The sequence below is a fragment of the Sardina pilchardus genome, chromosome 11 (assembly GCF_963854185.1).
Source record: "Sardina pilchardus chromosome 11, fSarPil1.1, whole genome shotgun sequence".
Taxonomy (NCBI): domain Eukaryota; kingdom Metazoa; phylum Chordata; class Actinopteri; order Clupeiformes; family Clupeidae; genus Sardina; species Sardina pilchardus.
The window spans coordinates 21,583,012-21,602,484 of NC_085004.1; the positions used below are offsets into that span (position 1 = coordinate 21,583,012).

The 19,473-nt window shown below is 44.9% G+C and overlaps 2 protein-coding genes across 3 annotated transcripts in view; one reads left to right on the forward strand and one right to left on the reverse strand.

The window, feature by feature from the left end:
* Positions 1-2,595: 2,595 nt before the first annotated feature.
* senp8 (SUMO peptidase family member, NEDD8 specific) lies at positions 2,596-6,058 on the reverse strand. Of its 2 annotated transcripts, none has more exons than XM_062550075.1 (2): positions 5,987-6,058; positions 2,596-3,968 (listed from the first exon to the last, which is right to left on the reverse strand). In XM_062550075.1, exon 2 carries the CDS (start codon positions 3,947-3,949, stop codon positions 3,308-3,310), a length of 642 nt encoding a protein of 213 aa, XP_062406059.1. In that variant the 5' UTR covers positions 3,950-3,968; positions 5,987-6,058; the 3' UTR covers positions 2,596-3,307. The 2 variants fall into 2 exon arrangements, with proteins under 2 accessions (XP_062406059.1, XP_062406058.1); XM_062550074.1 differs by lacking the exon at positions 5,987-6,058 and adding an exon at positions 4,489-4,597.
* Positions 4,851-19,473, forward strand: part of myo9aa (myosin IXAa) — a 101,546-nt gene continuing 86,923 nt past the window's right edge. Inside the window, exon 1 of the mRNA XM_062550070.1 lies at positions 4,851-5,143. The gene's annotated coding sequence lies outside the window, so the exon portion shown is untranslated. The remainder of the gene's footprint in view (positions 5,144-19,473) is intronic.

A 19,473-nucleotide genomic window follows, 5' to 3' on the forward strand; every position in this document is an offset into this window, starting at 1 on the left:
TCTAAAGCACTGTTCCCCCCGATATTTTGCCATCACGTGGGATTGTTATTTTTTCCACCATTGCAAATGTCAGCAGAGGGAAATAATTACAGTTTCAATCAAAAGGATGTAGAGTTTTTTTGCTTCAGTTACAGTGTCAAATACTTCCTTAAGGAGGCAAAATAATTGAGTTTAAAATGGTTTTGAATGTCTGTGGTTGCTTTTCAGATGACCTCAGGTTAAAAACCTGACAAGCCTCCCTCGAAGCAAAATAGAAAATAACTCTGCCGCCAAAGCACCAGTGTGCATAAATGTCATAAATGTCAACCAGTAAAACGTCATGCAAGACTTTGAAATGTTTTTCACAACATTCAGTCATTCACACAAGTGTGGCTGCTGGGATGGAGGAGGGGGGTTAGTGTGAAAGGGGGCTCAAGTTTTAAGTTAAGAATGGGGCCAGCTCCCCTTTGAAAACAGATAATGTGAAACACCTGAAGGTTCTGCAGGAGAGCTCTGGTTCTTGGAAGACATTCCACAAACGCTGTAATTTTACTGCTGTAATTACACACAGCTTTTACAAATAAAGATCATAGAATCAGCAGGGCAAATGTATTAGTTAGCATGTGCCAGGCACAATCAGTCTGTGGTGCTTTGGAAACAGATAAACATGTCTCATTTGGACAGTTTTTGGTTGATAGAGTGGCTTTCCTTAAGCGTTCACTTAAATCTAGTCCTCTTCCTGAATAAAATATGCACTTCTTCACATTTCTCTTTTTTTCTGTCAGATAATGAACTTATATTCTACTGCTTTCATTTTATTTCAAACCTTAAAGCTCTTTGTTGTATTCTTGGGAATATATCTAAGGAGTAAGGTTGTGACCTCTAAACTGTCTGTTATAGGCCCATAGTAAGCCATGTTTAGCCTTGGGGGGAAAAAAGAGAAGGGCTTTTAGTGCCAAAAATATGAATTGCTGGTGTTCAGTGTTGGCCTCACAGGCAGCCACACTCCTTGTATGACGTAAGATGAGGGAGTTTTTGATTTTGTCATATCTATGATACTCCTGTGTTCTGCTATCACAGTATGGAGTGCCGTTTTCCTGGCAGGCGCCAAAGTGCATACCTGTGGAAAAAAGAGGAGTTTGGAACAGCCACTAAAATGCATCAGACTTTGACTGTAGTCTGATCTGGTGGAGTCATTAATTTAATCCATATTTTGGCTGGAAAAGTTAGGAATCATTTCAAAATGTGCAACTATGTGCCAAAAAAACTACAGTATATAGTGAAATACCTGCATTACTAAGGGGAAACGTTTACACTGCAGATTGTACATATATTGTAGTGACATCCAAAACTCACACCATGATGCAGCCAAAAATAAAGTGTGAACAGAATTGACCTTATACACAGTTAAACTTTGCACTTCCACTCCACTGCATCATTCAATATATGCAACGTTAAATCATGAAGAGTTTATATACACAAAACCATTGGAAAATGTGGAATATGTTATTCTTTACAACTGTGCATATCTGTTTTCTCTGGTAAGAGAAGTCATTTACACACTTTTAGATGCCATCATTAATGACAGGGGAAGAGGAGCCAGTTGCATCTTCTGAAACAACATCAGTGGTCAGTAACGTAGTGAATGCAAGACTAGCTATATGGTAGCCAATTGCTACGATAGCTGTGCCTCTTGATGCCTTAAGACGCATGCTAGTAAGAGATGCTAGCACCCACAGGTATTTACCTCCCTTGATAGCATGCTCACCTCCCAATCTGAGGTGCTAGTTGTAGGTCCGAGGCCGGGCAGGTGCAGGACTGAACCAAGTGGGCAGTCAAACACAGCGCAGTTCCACTAGAATTTTCAACAACAACAAAAACACTAAGGATAAAAAGCTTATCGGGATCTTTAAGCATTTTTATTCCAGAGCTGTATATTCTGGGAGTCTCTGCAGCCATCTTGGCACAGTAAAATTGTTTTCCTCCTTTTCCATTTGTGATGAAGGAGAAAGAAGTCTATGCCCTATTTTGTATTAAAGCACTGCTATCAATGCAAATGTAAAATGTAAATGTAAAATTATTTTTAATTGAATACATAAATATCTCAATGCATGGTGCCACATCGTCACAAAATATTATGCTGAAATATTATACTGTATTGATTTTTCTCCTCCAACCTCTCGTATTTTCTGCTACATTCAGCATACTGTGGCGAGTGAGCCCACAGGAATGGAGGTAGACACAAAGACCTCAAGTTTAAAAACAAGTCCCATGTCCCTTACACTGCCCGACCCTGCAATGCCATTTATTAACATGACTTCTTTGTCTGTGCCTAGCTCAGGAGGGACTAACTAAATCAATTCAAATTGCTGCTACACGCAGAGGAATGAATTGTCAAACACACAGGCATACATTTCAGGACAAGGGAGATAATTATCTCATTTCAGAATCACAGAGACAAGAATCAAACACTATATCCATAAAGTATTATGGGGTGAAGTACTGGTGGCTCTGCCACACCTTTGCTCACTACAGTACAGTGAATATTGACCTGGAACAAACCGCAATAACTTAAATTAATAATTGATAATAAATAATTAATTGTAATAACAACAATTATTATTTCAGTGCATTTTTATTATATGGATACATAACACATTCTTTTTCTATTCATTCACTTAACACAACCCTGAGGGGAACACAAAGTTGTAAACAAGCATCACATTCGGTAAAGACAGGAGAACCATAAATGGAGAGTCGCTGCATAATTACATTAAAACTCTTCCATCTTTTATGACATTCACTGTCTCAGCTAGGCCTTTGATATCCAATAAGTAAACAACGCTATTTCGTCTGGGCAAACAAACAAACCAACAAGCATGTCCACATGAGCCCAATGACTATATATTAGGCTTCATTCAAAATTCATGCGATTTGAATTTAATGATTTAGATCCCTTTGATGATGAAAGGAGTAAATATTTCAAAATACGCTCACACTGAAAATTAAATCTTACGCTTGGCTAGGTTGTTTGTCATTCCATTACTGTATCTGCTCATGTGATTTGGCAATTGAGATGACCTGTGAGAGTGCCACAATTCTGCTGATGAAAGTGCATGCTGGCTGTGAAGACTAGTGAGATCAGGGTTAATGCAAACGCCCAGCTCCGACAGAATTCTACAGCTTGGGCTCCCGCCGTTCTTTTTAAGGGCATCTCTGGAAGACTCTGCTTCTGAGCTGACAAGTCAGAAGTGACCTTGCAACACAAAGCGGTTTAAGATAGAAGCTGGAGCTGGGCAATCAATCACCTAACTCCTCTGCAGGCACGTCAATTTTTGGCAAGTCTCTGGATCAGTCTACACCACTCTGCCCTCTTCCTGGTGATGTAGTCCGGGGTGATGGTGTGGCTCTGGAGGCGTGGGTTCCCTCCAAACTCCGCACTCTCACACAGCGCTTCAGCATTGCAAATGACATACATACCACAGTCATAGCTATTCTGCTGTCTAGGAGCGGCCTCTTCTGCAAAGGACACTTTTTTGCCTTTGCCCCCGAGAAAAGCTTCCAGTTTGGAGGCAATCCGGCGCGCGTGAATAGAGTTGCCCCCGCTCTGCGAGTCGTAGTGGGCGAAGAGGCTATTGTCGCGGTGGTACAGTAGAAGGCTCCAATGTGACCCACCGGCCGTCTGATTGGAGTTGTCGTTGACAGCCAAGAATACCCAACGGCGGGTCCCTAGCTGCAGTGGCTCCAGGAAAAGGGCCAGCTCCTCTTGGCAAGATGCACATTTGATGAATTGCGTAACCTCGGGGCTGATGAAGCACACAGACCTGCTGAGGTCTTTGAAGCGCTCGGCAGCAAAGTATTCAAAGACAAACCCAATCACCTGATCATTGAGCCAGTGCGGACCCTCCAGCAGGGCCACATCAGAGCGCCTCAGAAGGCTGTCTTGGTAGCTCAGCACCACTGGGTCCATGGTCGGAGGCTATAAAGAGCTGGGACAAAATATGTATCTTTTAAACACAGTTGAAATGTCATGGATCACTATTATTTAAATGAAGCAGGCAAATGAAGCAGGCAAAACAACGTTTTGGATAGTCTATTTAACAGCAAATGTTTACGTCTCTGGATCTCATCTACTCTTTAACCTCAGTAAGTAGGCTAAAGTTACTGCCCATATTCCATGTTACTAACAGTTGATTTACAGTAGCTCTGCGTCTGTGAACGGGGCGAGAAAAGTAACTTAGCTGACACTGCAACTTCAGATGTTTTTGATTGTCACCGTAAACCACAACCAAATGTGTCATTGTAATTTTGGTTAGCCGAAATCTAAACATGTGCATGGAAAGTTTGACAGGAAAACGACTCTACATACAGTAGCCTAGTCTAGTCTACTGCATTGCGTGTAAGAAGTGGAATTGTTAACTATAGAAAGATAGAAACACTGAAATGTCATCATGTCAATTGCGGTACAAAAGATAACATCACTCATTGCGAATAAACTAGTCGTCTTACCTTTCACCGTATGCATCTGTTATGTTATGATATCATAACGACATCGCACTTATTTTGGAGCATAGGTAGCAACAACAACCCGACTAACGTAAACTGTCTTCGTGGGCCCACAGAAATAAGTGAAGGCTTTGCGACAAGAACGAGGAACAACGTCCCACCATGGTCGTCGATGATTCGCTGAGGGTTTCTTTTAAACCAATCATGTAGGGTTTTCTTGAAGATGGCCCCTCCCACCCCTCCTCTTAGTCCGCCCCGGATTGCATCGAAAAGCTTATGCGGGAGCGTGCACGACGAGACTGCGCTAGTGTGAGACGCAGCACTGATTATCAGAAAAAAAGGAGAGAGAGAAAAAACAGGCAGAGTTACATCGAGCGACACCCATGGAGAGGGGACTGTTTTTAATCTTTTAAAGACAAGGACATTTTGCAGATGTGTTCAGTATCTTACAGTGACCACGTAGGCTATGTTAAGATTTTTGCTAGGAGGAATTTGTGGACAAGAGTGATTTGAAAAGACAAGCACACACTCAGAGGAATTACACGGGGGACTTGAAAGCAGTACTTGTATGCGAGCAGATTTGACCGTCCAAAAAGAGCACTATCGTTGTATTGTCAGCGCGCAGGCAACTGAATTCTGTCACTGGTCAAATAAAAAGGTAAGAGTCTGTCATTTACTTGCAACGTCATTTCAAGCCACCACTTGGTCGTTAAATTTGATAATATACCGTCCATCATTCTTCAGTCCTAACGTTATGCTGCTCAGTGTAAACGATGATGACTTTAGAAATTCCATTCATCTCGTTGGCTATTTGGATAGGGACAAGCGATGCTGTCATCGTTCTGTTCCTTCTTTGTTGAACTGTGCAATAGATGTTGTTAGGTGTAGAAAAACGTTGTAGGAAACAATTGTCCAATAATTGTAGCTTATTTGTGCTTTGTCACAAGCACTCGTTCAGGACAAGCTGGTGTGTTGACGTGTAATGTCTCCCCCAGAAATAGTATTGTCTGTTTTTTCTCGGAATACAACGCTAATCGAAGAGCTACTATTATCTCAAGCGAATGAACGGAATGGCAAAGTAACTTTAAACTGGGGCCGTGTGGCGTGGTAGTGTTGCGACAGATGTCTCGGGTGGGGAAGATGTCTGCATGTATTATTAACAGGGGACACGGGCAGCGTTTTCCCCCTCAGAAACGCGCAGGAGTGAATTGTTTTGTTTGTCCCCACTGAACGGCGTTTAAGACCGAGAGGCAGTTGAGATCATTGCATTTGCTGCTAAATGCGAGAGCTGGATCTTTGTCGCCCACCATGACAGGCCTGATTTGTGATCACAGTAGGTGTTTTGGGTCAGGACTTATATGACAATTGTTTCACAATTGTTTCACATGGATGTTTAAAAGCCTTTGATCATACACAATGTTTTATGACACTTAACCCAAAGGCGACGGCCCTTATTGTTGGATAGTAAATAATTAATGAGTCAAAGTAGAAAGTCTCTTACTTTGCAGTTTCCTTGCTTCTGAGGGTTGGGCTCATGTGCACATGCCACAAGCAGTCAGCTAACTGTTGAGAGAGTGTGTGTGTGTGTGTGTGTGTGTGTGTAGGCCATGCAACCAGCCAGCGTGATATTTTTAAGATGTGTCGTGAGAAACCTCCCACAACCCAGCACAGGTGACCAGAGGGCCTGTCCAGGCCAGGGGAATGTGAGAGGTCCTCTGCTCAGCTGTCGGGGTAGTAGCACTACAGAGCTGGGCCAAGGTCTTGTATGAGACAAGCAACTGCCTGTGGTGGTAATACCTGACTAAAATGTCCCAGCTCAGCTTCCTTACTTTAATGGCATGAATGAGGTATGTGATGAGATTGCTGAATGATGCCAGACTATTTTTCTAACATGCTTTGTGGTGTTATTGTTTGGCGAGTACTCTCCCAAAGACTAGGATGACATTTCTTCTATAAATATCATCAGAGAAACGAAGGCTGAATGCCACAGGCATCAAATGTTTGGTCCAAAAACAAACTAGCAGAGGGTGAATCTGTTTTTGTTAGAGTGATGGTTTAAATATCAGAAGGGGTGGGGAGTAGGACTGACCTGTCTAATTCAATAAGAAGCCCAACCCATACAATCGTATACAATCGAGTGTGACACTATGGACCAATGATAGAAACCTGAAAGAGAGCAACAGAGAGAATCACGTGGCCTCATTGACAATGATCTTCCACACTCAACTACTCCACAGCTCTCCACAACTGTATTGTCAAATGTCTCTCCATAGCCTGCAGAAATGTTTATTTTTTTGTATATGCAGTGTTCGAATGTCAGTGGCACCAAGCTGGCAAAAACCTGTCATTCACAGGCTTATGTTCTGGTGACGTGAGATTCTGCAATGGGAAACACTATGGCCCTGTTGTATTTTCAAAACATTGTCGTCCAGATACCATTATATTGCAGAAAAACCTGCTGTTGTTTCATACCAAATTCCCACACAACCGAATGCATTGGATATGAATTATTAACCGTGTGCACTAAAAATACACTGCTCTCCAGTGCAGAGGATGACTGTGTGATCATCCATGCACAACAGTTCATCCACAGCTGTGAACTGTTCCCGGGAATAAGTGAGTTCATATCAGCGCAGGCACAGGCAACTCGCCGTGAACGTGCTAAAACATTTCACAGAATTATCCCTTAATTCATACTGATCCACGATCAAAGATATAGCGTCACGCTCCCCACCTCAATCCTTGGTCATTATGTAACGTGCACGGCTTACAATAAGGCAGCACTCTGAGTTAGGCTAGGCTTTTTGTGAATCATACAAATGACAGTGAGGCCCGCAAACAAAGATCAAAGGCACGGACACCACTGCTCCTGGCGAAGCCTTCCTCGGTTGAATAGTGCAAAGGCTACTGTGTTTGGTCATGTGTTGCCTCACATGGTCTCCCCGCTTTTGAAAAGGAGTTGGCCTCACGGTGTGGTCATGAAGCCTGTGTAGTTTGTGGTGGGTCAGCTTGCTGCATAATGAAAGTATGAGATGTGTTTGTGTGTGGTGTTGTTTTTTTTTTTTTCAGGCCATACCAGTTCTCTTCCCTGCCTGCGGAGGTAGCTTATCACAGATTTTGGCTGTTGCCATGGCCAACATGGAAAATCAGGCGAAGGAGTTGTTTTGTGCTCGATACGCAGAAACAATAGTTTGTTTGGAGCAGGAGGATTTTATTAGAGTAGCAGATGGGTGCAATTAGCTTCATCTTCAGGAGTCATTGTTTTGGGGAAGTTGTTTACTGTTGTAAACATCAATTTACATTGCTCTTGAATGCATCTGGGTGGCTCTGGGATTGAAGACTTCAGTATGTTGGTAGAAAAGATTTTGAAATAGCTACCTGATTTTTGAAGCAGTTAGAGGGATTTGATGAGTGATCTGTCATTTCATTAGACAGTCACTTTAGTTCAGACCCCCCCCCCCCCCCCACCCCACCCCCCTTGCTGGTGTAGGAATGGCATGATCTGACCTCATAACAGAATCCATTTTGTTTAGAAATTCTGTCATGAAACAGTTCAGTGTGTGAACAATCACAGGAAACCCAGGGAGGATGTGGGGAAAGTCAGCTGGAAAACAACCATAATAAGTTTGATGTATTATTCACGGAACATAAACTATTAGCAGGAGGTCACCTGAAGTGTGGAGGCTACCATTAAGATAAATCTGTGGGAAATCATAAATATTTAGGAAAATGAAATAATGACCATCTTTTGGGAGTTTTGTCAGGCATGTTGGACAGTGGATTGGGAATGTCAGAGTGGTGGTGATGAAGGAAAGACAGCTGAAGTGGAAGTTTCATGGGTCATGAAGCTTAAAATAGTTGAAACACACTGATTCTTCTTCTGCTGGTCTAAGTCAATGGCCATCCATAGACCAAGACATGTGTTTCCTGTGTCTGGAGAGAAATATGCACGTAGTGTAATAAAAATATATAAATTAAGCGTAAATGCAAAGTAGTCAGGTTCTTGCAAAGTGAAGTGCCAGTGATTCTATGGACTTTTGTTTTGATATTGTGACCATTCAACATCCCACCTTGTTAACCAGAACAATTTATTGAATGCCACACATAATTGGATGCAACACACATAATTGAATGCCAATTCATTGTCACCCATTATTCAAAATTTATCAGCTGAGTGCACTTATTGTCTCTCTTCACGGATTAGCATTTGTTTATGTCAATAAACCCACTTTAAAAATTAGGCTACATATTTGCTTTAGTACATGGCAAATGAAAGGTGCCATTCAGTGTTTTAAAGGTCGTCCTATCTACTATCCACACCCATTTTTTTTGTCTGTGTTGTTTCACATTTTTAGGCTGAACTTATTGGCCTTTGCCGTATTAACATCCATCTGTTTTATTTGATAAGATTCCAGTTAGATTTTTCCATTTCCTGTTTCAGTTGGCAAATAGACTCGTGTCACAGTTCACACAAGAGCGAGAATCTCAAATGCGCGAGGCTTTGTGGACTGTCAGGAGACCATTTCTCCATTAGACAGACAGGCAGGCGGTCACTATCTGATTCATTTAGTGGACTCCAGCCCACTGGCTCCCCGTCTCCGAGTCCCATTGAGAGAGCCTCATTTAGCCACGTTGATTCGCATAATCTTGATCTGCCAGACTAGAGGATGTAGCGGTGGTGGTGGCGGTGGCAGTGGCGGATCTTTGTGTGTTGTGCGCCTCATGTAAATTCATCACTCCGGTCGAAAGCGCTTAAGCTATGTGTGGACACAGCTGTGGCGTTTTCTGCGCTAGCTCCCAGTGGCCATATGTCAGGCAGTCAGGGGCACTGGATAATCCCCAGGCATGTGGTTCTGTGTTTTGAAAAATCCAGTCATATGTACTGGCAGGACAAAAATGGCGTTAAGAATATGTATTATACGTATTATTAGCCTATTCCCTGTGTATGATTATAAAAAGCAAACAGCTGATGTCTCTCATTTAACCACACAGTATTGAGTGTGGTCTAGGCCTATGTTCACCCTCTTTGTCTTGTTGTTCTTTACATGTGTGTAGTCTAGCCTCAGTTTTGATCATTAGCCAAGTGTTGTGTGCAAGTGATCCTTAGGTACACCTCCATCTCTGCTCACTTTGCCGGGAGGTCTTTAATATGTTGGGCTGTGTGTGGGAGTCTAGACGAGTGGCCGTTTGTTTACCTCTTTCATCCTCACCAAGTCCTCTGATAAGCCTTGACCGTTTCATCTTCCTCATGAAAGGAATGTAGGCCTACATTCTGAATGAATCCGAGTTCTCATTGTTATTGTTATTAATTCAAGAGGTGAGCGCTTTTATTTACATCATTGAAATTCATCTGATTAATTAAATTAATCATATAGGTCAGATACGTTTATATTCAACCCTATAGTCAAGGAGATTCGAGCTGGAAACAGAAAGGGTCTTCAGCGGTTGGACACTTTCTAGCCTGGACTTTGGTCTTTTTTGAGATGGCTGTCACGTCAAGCTTCACATTGTTGTGTCATAGCGTCAGTGGAAAGCTGGAGAGAAGGTCTGATGCTGTTGGAGGACCAAAGGGCAGGTTGTTATATTTCTCCCGCTGCTTTAACTGTCTCAGCGATACTGAGGTCATGGGATTTACAGGGAGCAAAGATACTGCTTGCACGGATGTCTGCACATTGTTGGATTGAGGTAGCGGATGAAAGATGAAATGTGAGTCCATTTGCTGTTCTGATTTGACCTCAATGGCTCGCGATGGCCCCCTTTTGTTGAAGTGAATCACATTTTCATTTAGGCGTCATGATACTGAATGATCCCTCTTCGTCTTCGAGGAATGACCGTTAGCTAGACAGGGGAGACTACTAGACTCCTTGTGAGCAGGCTGATGCCTGCAGCGCTGCCTAGATAAACATATAGCAGCTCAAATTGTTTTATCGCCCATCCCTTATGCACTCCTCCTGTATTGTCATTGGAGAAGCCGACTGTGTTATTCTTGCAAATTTCTCCCATGTGTCCGCCGCTCTCTCTCTCTCTCTGTGACGTATGCTGAGGTGTGATATACACTGTGAATTGATGACATGTATATAGAACGGGAAGGCTGTACTTCTTCTTTTGGCGAGCCATCCCTTATTGTGCTCCTGCGTTGTCGGACTCGGTGTGTTCTTGACCGGGTTAGAGGCTCGTTGGCGTCCCTTTTAAGAGCCCAGCTTGCCACATTCGTCTTGTGCTCCTCTGTGGTCAGACGTTAGGTCATCCCAGTGGTCTGAGGGATGCTTGGCCTTAAAAATAGAACCCTGTGATTTACAATTTACTTTGGAGGTTCATCAAGTCGATGTTCTCACTGCTTTCAGATGTATGAACGGAATGTATTATTTTTTTTTGTAAGGCTTTGGGTGTGTACAAGTTTGTCTGTGAGTGGTGTGCGTGCACACACACACGCCTGTGTGTGCGTGTGTGCCTGTGTGTAAGAGTGTGAGAGAGAGAGGGGAAGAGAGAGAGAGTATGTGAGTGACATCATGCACATGTGAATAGCATCTGGGATATGGGGAGGTTGCAGCCCCAGGAAAACTGTTAGTTATGCACCATTTGGTGTAGCTGGGCTTGGCCTTTGACTGCAGTGTGCCGTTTTTGGTGAGGCCGATAGCACATTCTAAAATACCTTCCATTTTCCCCCCTGCTGCAACTGTTTCGTTCTATTCTAGTGTGCACTGTGAAACACTTCAGCACACTGTGCTTACACCACTTTGGCTGCAGACCTTTAGCTGTCCCATTCTTTATCCCAGGTATTTAGGTTTGGGAGATCTAATCCAGTTGTGCGTTATGATCAGCTTTAGAATTAATGCCCATCAAAAAGAATCACCCGGCAGACATGTAAAGGGGGGTAGCCAGGAGTGGCTTCCTGTTATTGGCCCATACCTGTTGGAAATAAATCCTCAACACTAAATCCTATTGGCTCTGACGTGGAATCCTGACAAAATGAGGATTTTTCCACACAGGTCTTTTTCAACATTGATCATGGTTTAGCTCTGGTAAATGTCTTTCTCCCACCATGGATCTCTCTCTCTCTCTCTCTCTCTCCCTCTCCCCCCATGCTGTTTTTTTTCTCCCTATGATCCTCGGAGCAGAAATATTGAACTCAAACCCCTTTCTGCCTCTGACAGCCTTCAGGCCCATTAGATGTAATAATCAACAAGGGATTTGGTTACCCCGCTTCCCCCACCCCCCTACATTCTCAGATCTCCTCTCTGAAAAGCAATTATGACTGAGCATCAGCAATGGAGACTTAACAAGGACTTGAGTCTCAGCATCTGCTGTGTGTGTGTGTGTGTGTGTGTCTTGGTCCTCCAGACAGTGTGTCTGGAGAAGAGAGCATCGACTCTTGGATGCTCATGCCCTCCTCCTCTGCCACTCTGTGCCCCCAGGCCAGGCCCTGCTAAGTCTTGCAGCTCTTCTTAATGGCCTGGATTCAGAGTGGGAAATGGGGTGTGGATAATCCAGGTTACTGATAGCCCCAACCTCTCCCCCCCAAGCCGTCATCTTTCTCCCTCCTTTATCTCGCTCGGGTGCCATGAAGAACTCCCTCAACAAGTCGACATGGCATGAACATACTGGCTGCTTACTGTTCCTCGATGGCTGCTAGTACTGTTTGCTTGCATGTGAAAATAACTTGTATCTCTTAACACTTGTTAATGATAGGGAGTTCTAGGCTTCAACTAGAAGATATAAACCTCTCCGTTATGTGTTTCCTCTCTCCCTGTTCTTGCTCCATTTTCCTCAGCGGTCAGCTAGAAAAACTATTGGTACATTTGCTCCAAGACCAGGTCCATAATGGCAGATGGCCTTTTGTAAAAGCATGTGCTGCTGCACCGTTAGCTCTGTGCTCTTTTCTGACGGTGAATACTAGCACAAAGAGGCCCGCGAGGCCTGTCCAGTTCTGGTGGCCTTGTTTTGCTGTTTCAGGTTAGCCTCTCCCATGGCGTGAGGTCAGCAACACCCATCTATCATTAGAATGCCTCTGACAGATTCAGGTGAAGCGTGCAACCCTGTACCCTATCCCACATGCCTTAATAGAGAACCCGCATCTGACCAGGCTGAAAAACAATGGTTTGTGTTTAATTTGTTAGCTAGGTACTCCTGTAATATGGCTCCGTGTTAGATTGAAAGTCAAATCACATCATTATCTCTTTCTCCTGAATGCTTGTGTAGACATGGCTAGTTCTTGAAGTTGTTTTTAATGTACATTTTATGTTTTATCATCATGGGAACGTAACGATTCGTCTGGGAAAGCTTTCATGCGCATGGTAGGAGTCCATTGGCAGTTGTTTGCCTATTCATCTTGATTCCCTGGAATTTTCTTCACAGGAAGTCTTGGCAGCACATAGTAGTTCTGTTTAGAACTGGAAGGTGTCTGGAGCCTCTCAAAGCCGCATCTCTGGACTTGCTGAAACATTATCTAAGGAAAGGTCTGCGATAGTCTTCAATAGATTAAATTGACATTAAAGCAGTCTTTCAACATGGCATGGTTAATTAAAGAAGGGGATAAATAGATATGCCATAATCAGTGTTGATTTTCAACACCAATACTTAAAGCAAAGTCCATTTTTGGGAAGTTGTGATTGAAGATATAGGGGCAAAGTGCACATGGTCAAGGAAACATTTGCGCAATATGTGGACTAAAAGTGAAATTTACTACCACAGTCTTGCTTTGTTGTGTAGTGGAAGTCCTTGAGTCCTCTCTTCCTGTTTCTCCTATTTTTGGGGTCATTGTCCTGGGAGAGGGTGTGCCTTGGAAAGAGGCGGAAGGAGACCTTGGCTGTCCAACTGTGTTGAAGTGGCGTCTGTTTAGGTCTCCGGTTGACCTCGCGTCTTCTCTGATCACCTCATTTCCCCTCTCTCCTTTTCTGCCTCGTTCTCCTTTTCTCTCTTTCAGTTGTTGACCCTCTGTGAAGGATGTTAGCAGCAGGTCTTGCTAACTTCCGTCTGACTTTCTGGTTTCTCCATGTGGAGCCTGACCTTAAACACTGTACTGTCTGTGATGCCTTCATGTACAAAATCCTTCTCAATTCTGTAAATTACTATAGTGAAGTCCAGAATAATGACTTTTGTGTGACTTTCAGAAGTGGAACTTGATATTACGGTAGTACTTATTGACCTTTCAGCTATGAGTCAGCTCCTGCTTTATTGTATCTGACTAGGGGAACAGGTAATGAGTGACATATATGAAGATGGGGGCCAATGGTGGAAATCTACCACGTCGGGACCAGATTTCTGGACAGTCAGATACAAACACAGATTGTTCAGATTAATAGGCAGAAAAGGGTTAAATTCTTGGTCTTTGATCTAAAAAAAAAGTTATTTCAAACTTTAAAACCAAAATCAAACCTTTGTCAGTGTTATGTGATTATGGAACAGTTGATTTAACGGCTGCGTTGACAGTATGCAGTTTAATTTCAAAAAGCAAGCAAGCAAGCAAGGGGTCATTTGAGCAGATCCCTCATCCCACCCATATTAATCCTTCGCCATTTTTCATCTTCCCAAGATTATAGGGAACTCTGATGATGGAGAACAACCATGTCCCACATATCAGAAGTGAGGGATTTCCTTCAACTCGTAGTTTCAGCCTGTAATCTACAGATCAATTGTTCTGGTGCGTTGTGAGTTCTCAGTACAGCTTCCTCTTACCTCTAGTCAGATAGAACACACATATGATACTGTGTGTTCTAAAATGTTGTGAATGCTTGGAACAGCTGAACAGTGTGGCAGATAACAACATTTGTGTCATTGGCATTTTGTAACATGACATGTTGCGGAAGTCCAAGGTCACACACCGAGAAATGAGGTCTTAAACACCCATTGATAACGGTTATATTCTGCTCGTGTAGATGATTACGAGTTGTTTAAAGTTCTCAGGGTTCCTAATGAGATCACAGGTTGCAGTCATCCTACAAGATGAGGTAATCAAATGTAGGTGGTGTCTTTACTGGCCTCAAAGAATGACTTTCAGTTGTTATATTACAGCTTTTATTAAGATTTTCCTTCAAATGTTGTAGTAATTTCAAGCTAAACATTCCTGTCCAAACCTGAAAAGATATTTGACCTCCTTTCACCTCCCCGATCACTGATCAATCAGGAAAATCCGAAATCGACTGGACAGACTGATAAAAACGACGGCTGGAGGTTGTTTGGAACACAGCCTCTTCCTTCTTGGCAACCTTACAGCCATCACAAGTAACTAGAGATAGTAGGAATGCACTCGCTCATTGATGTGCGCTACTTTTTTGTTGTGTGAACTTTCATCTTTTCGTTTACAGCGCCCCTCTGTCTTAACTTGTCAGAATCAGGATGTCTCTCCCTTCCAAAGGGTCTCTGTTTATGAGGCCATAAATGTGCCTGTTTAGGCAGGGCTGCCTGTGGGTGATGACACACGGACTTTACGTCTATATTTCTACTAGTTTTATGATTTAGCATCAAAAATACCCCCAATGAAAGAAAAACAACTTTTTTGTGTGTTTTGTGTTCTACTGGGATACTTACATGAAGGGGGAGTAAAAAATGGACAGGCCAGGCTTAAGTTAAGTCTACCGTGCCTTGGTTTTAAACCTGCGGACGTTGTCTGGTGTTAAGCCTAGGGAATGCTCCAGGACTAGCCCAGGCCTCATCTGTGAGAGAGAGAATACTAATGAGTCTATGATCTGGCATGAATAATAAGACCTAGAGAGTGAGCTCTCAATTATCGCGGCCTTGTTCTTTGAAAAGCCTGCCGCCTTGGATTACACCCAAGTTGCACAGTGCCTTAGCCTAGTTAGTGCTATTGTATTATCTGTCAAGCTCTGGTGTTCTGCAGATTCATGCTTGGGATGTGCTTTCTCTGTGTGGGAATGCCGCGAGGAAGGAAGGCACGAAGTGTCAAAATATGCAGAGTTATGTGAATTTTTAAAATGCACCGAGTCAGCATCACAGCAGGAGTGCTCTCTCTCTCCTCTCTCTCTCTCTCTCTCTCTCTCTCTCTCTCTCTCTCTCTCTCTCTCTCTCTCTCTCTCTCTGTGAGTGTCTCTGTCTCTGTCTCTGTCTCCCCCTCCTCAAGCAGTTAAAATGATGCAGCTTTTGCAACAGACTTCTCATTTAGGCTAGAAGTTCTCTCCCCCTCTCTCTCTGCCCCTCTATCTGCCCCTCTCTCTCTCTCTCCCTCTCTCTCTCTCTCTCTCTCTGCCTCCCTCCTTCTCTGTCCCTCCCTCCCCCCCTCCCTCTCTTACTCCGTGCAGCATCTGCAGAGACAGACTTCTCATTTAGAAGTCTCACGGTCTGACCCTGCCCCGCCCGGGCCAGCCTAGCTCCTCGCCACCGCGGGGGGAGAGAACACACAGGCCTGTGTTTTTGCCCACATCGGCATGCACGCCGCGACACCTGTCAGAGGCGTGCATTACGCACACACACACACACACACACACACACACACACACACGTACGTGTGTGTTTCCCGGAATAGACGGAATGCTGTGTGAGGGAGTGGAACGGAGTGGGAGACGAGGCAGTTGTGTCTCATTCTGGGACATTCACTGCCTTGTGTGTGTGTGTATGTTTGTGCACTTATGTGTCAGAGAGAGAGAGAGAGGGGGCTTCATCCAGCACACTCTGAGGTCGTCTTTAATTACACCCGAGAGAGCTGTGATGTGTGCTTGAACTGGTGCCAGGGCTTAGATAGCTTTGAGCTAATAGGGAACTAAATATCAAGTTTCTTATTGCCATATTGATATGCAGCATCTCCTCTCTGAACATGGCAGTGTAAAGCCGTGTTGCTACTGTGAATGCACACACCGTACGTTACAATCAGTCGCCTGCACAGCACAAGCTTGCGTCGCTGTATGACCTACTGTAATAAACGTGCCGGAATATCAGAGTCGGCTGTTTTGTTGCCATCCAGTCAGCGCTGGCCAGCTGCATGAGCTAAGTGCGATTTGGTTAATAAATAAAATATGGCCTCCCCTCTCGAGAGGGAGTTTCTCGTAGCGAGCGAGACTCTGTTGATTATTGCTTAGTCATTCCCGTATCGTTCGCTCTCTTCTGCCAAGGTTATCATGGCTCTTTGTCTCTCACTTGCCCTCAAATATCGACACAAAGGACTGCAGCACACACACACACACACACACACACACACACACACACACACACACACACACACACACACACACACACACACACACACACACACACACACACACGCACATAAACACAAGTGTGATTCGAATGAGCACAACATCATTTACAATATCAACAGCATCTCGCCTACATCTGTTCCAGAGGTACCTCGGACAGACATGTGCAGTTTGTTTGACCTTCATCTGTTCTGTCAACACCCATTTATGATGCCAAGAGAAATGCCGTTTTTGGCTACACTTCCAGGTCACGCAAACTGTGAATTTGAATGCAAACATATCATACAGTTGAGTTCAATTGCTTTTGCTGCAGTGATTATTCCTCTCTAAGCAAATCTGTCTCCCAATCAAAATGTTTTTTATTTTTCAACATTTTATTTTGAGACGTATACCTAGAGTGTTGCGGGGAGGGGGGGGGGTGGACTTGATTAATGGCCAAATGCGTGCGGCTTTTGTTTTGTCCCAATCCCAGATGAAGACCACATGTTGTATTTTCGTGCAGATGGCGATTGCGACCACAACATGTGGTGCTCTAATTAATCAGAGAGCTCTTCACTGCTCTCGTTGCGTTTCATCCCTGTCATCAGAGCGTCACTCTTTCCATATTTCATCCTCAGCCCAAAAAAACGAGCACAGGTTTCATTTCGTTAAGTTTTCCTTCCAGGGAAGCTGAGTTAGTACTAGTCTGTTGACGTGAGTCAAACTCTCTGTGTGGCTCGTGGCGTTGTAACGTAACCTAATATGGGTGGAAAGTAAACAGGAGGGCAAGGACATGGAGGCATCGGCGAGAGAGCGTTTGCCATTGTCCTTAATGACCCTCTTCAGCGTGCACTCCCTTCTCCTCTGATGCCTGTGCCCAGTGCGAGCTGCACTACTACAAGGACGTGATTTAGCACCAGGGCCACTGGGCCAGGCCTGTGAAGTGCATCCAGCAGGGCTGTGTCAGAGCTGGCTAATGTCTCTGGACGAGGAGGGGCACGTTGGGAGTGCTCCCTTTGAGATACGGGCTCAGGGGTCTGGTGAACCTACATCTAAATACAGCCATTTTTAGTTCCTTTGACATGCGGTCTCCCTTTGTGACACTAGAGGCAAGTAGGCTGATAGCACGGTGGCTAATAGCTGATTAGCAACGCCAAGCCCTGTTGCCTGTTTCTTGGTAAAAAATCTTGTCAAGTCAGTTTTTGCTTTGCTGTTCACTTTCCTGGTGGCACACCAGCTGTCGTGGGTGATCTTACCCTAGAAGTTGACTCACAGGCCCTGGTCATTTCCACCGAAACATGCTGATGACTCAGCACAGGGCTCCATGATTTCCCTGATTTCCATGACTGCGAAAATTTCCATGGCTGCTCGCTCGGTAGCCCACTCGCGCTCGGTCCTCTGTGAGTGGGTTTTTTTTTTTAACAGTGGAGTGGAGCATACAGTGAGTGGAGCGTGGCGCAGGCTGTAACCCTAGCCAGCTGAAACGGAGTGGGGTGGGTGGGGTGGGTGGGGTGGTGTGTGGGGAGGCTTTGAAGAGTGACGGGGGCCTGGCGAGAGGAGTGGGAGGCTGCAGCTTTCCATCCCTCCCCATGGCTCCTCTGACAGCCTGCTGACTGACTGTGCGCAGACCTCAGGAATCCTCCCTCCCCACACTCCTCCTGCTGCTCCTCCTCCTCCTCTCTCACTCTCTTCTCTCTCTTTTTCCTATCGTTCTCTCTCTCTCTCTCTCTCTCTTCTCTCTCGCTCTCTCTCCCTCCAGGCTAGTCATATGTTATGTCACTGTTTGTGTACAACAGTCCTCTACCCTCTCGTATTTCCATTTGCTTTTCTTTCTTATTTTGTTTCCTCATTTTTTAATCTCTCTCTCTCTCGCTTCCTCTCTCTCTCCCTCTGTATCTCTCTGTATCTTTTATCTATCTATATATGTATCTACCTCTCTGTTCCTTCCCTTGTTTCCTCCTTCCCAGTGATCAGATTTCAGGAAACTGCAGCAACCCCCCCCCCCCATCCCCACCCCCTCTTGGTCTGCCATTCCCTCCTCCTCCCCCCGCCCGTCCGTGCTCTTTGCCTCCACCCTCCAGCTGCCAAACCTCTCACATACCGCCACTTCCTTGTCATTCGCCCAGGCTGGGAGAGCTGAAAGTGCAGAGAGTGAGTAAGTGTGTATGCACACATGCGTGAGTGTGACTAAACTACAGAGAGAGAGAGAGAGAGAGAGAGAGGGGGGACTGTTGAAGTAGGAAAGGCAGAGGAAGTGACCAGAGGAGAGGAGAGCGGAGCGCGTGTCCACTTCACCACAGGGCACTGGAAACGAGCAGGGGGTCTGTGGCAGAGAGCTCACAGAGGAACGGATCTGATTTGCCTGAGGGAGGTGCTGCTGCTGCTGCTGCTGCTACTGGGGCTGCTGGGGCTGCTGGGGCTGGGGGTAGTTTGAAGGGGTGTTGGGGGGGCAGTTTTTATGCCTTCCCTCTTCAAACAGGGGCTGCTGCTGTTCTCTGGCACATCCGCCACACGTACGAGGCCAGGCTAGCAGAAAGAGTTGACAAACCTCCTGTTTTTTTTTCTTTTTCTTTTTTGTGTGTGGGGCCGTTCGCTCTCGGAGTGAAACGTCGCAGCCCAGGCACAGGAAATAGAAGTTCAGAGCAGTAGTGTCTCTGAAAAGGACTCGCTCTGTTACCTCTGGCAGGGGGAACGCAGCGTCAGTGCAGTCTGCTCCCGGTGCTCCCATTTCTCAACCCCTCTTCTTCTCGCAGCGGCACCTGTTTGTGATTGGCCCGAGACCAGCTCCTTGTCGTCAGCATGTGCCACTCCTGGTTGGATTACTCACGGCTCCGGGATGTAGGCTGCCAGCGGCGCCTCTCGG

Excerpts from the sequence above, each read along its gene's own strand:
- senp8 (XM_062550075.1), bottom strand. The coding sequence starts at position 3,949 with ATGGACCCAGTGGTGCTGAGCTACCAAGACAGCCTTCTGAGGCGCTCT.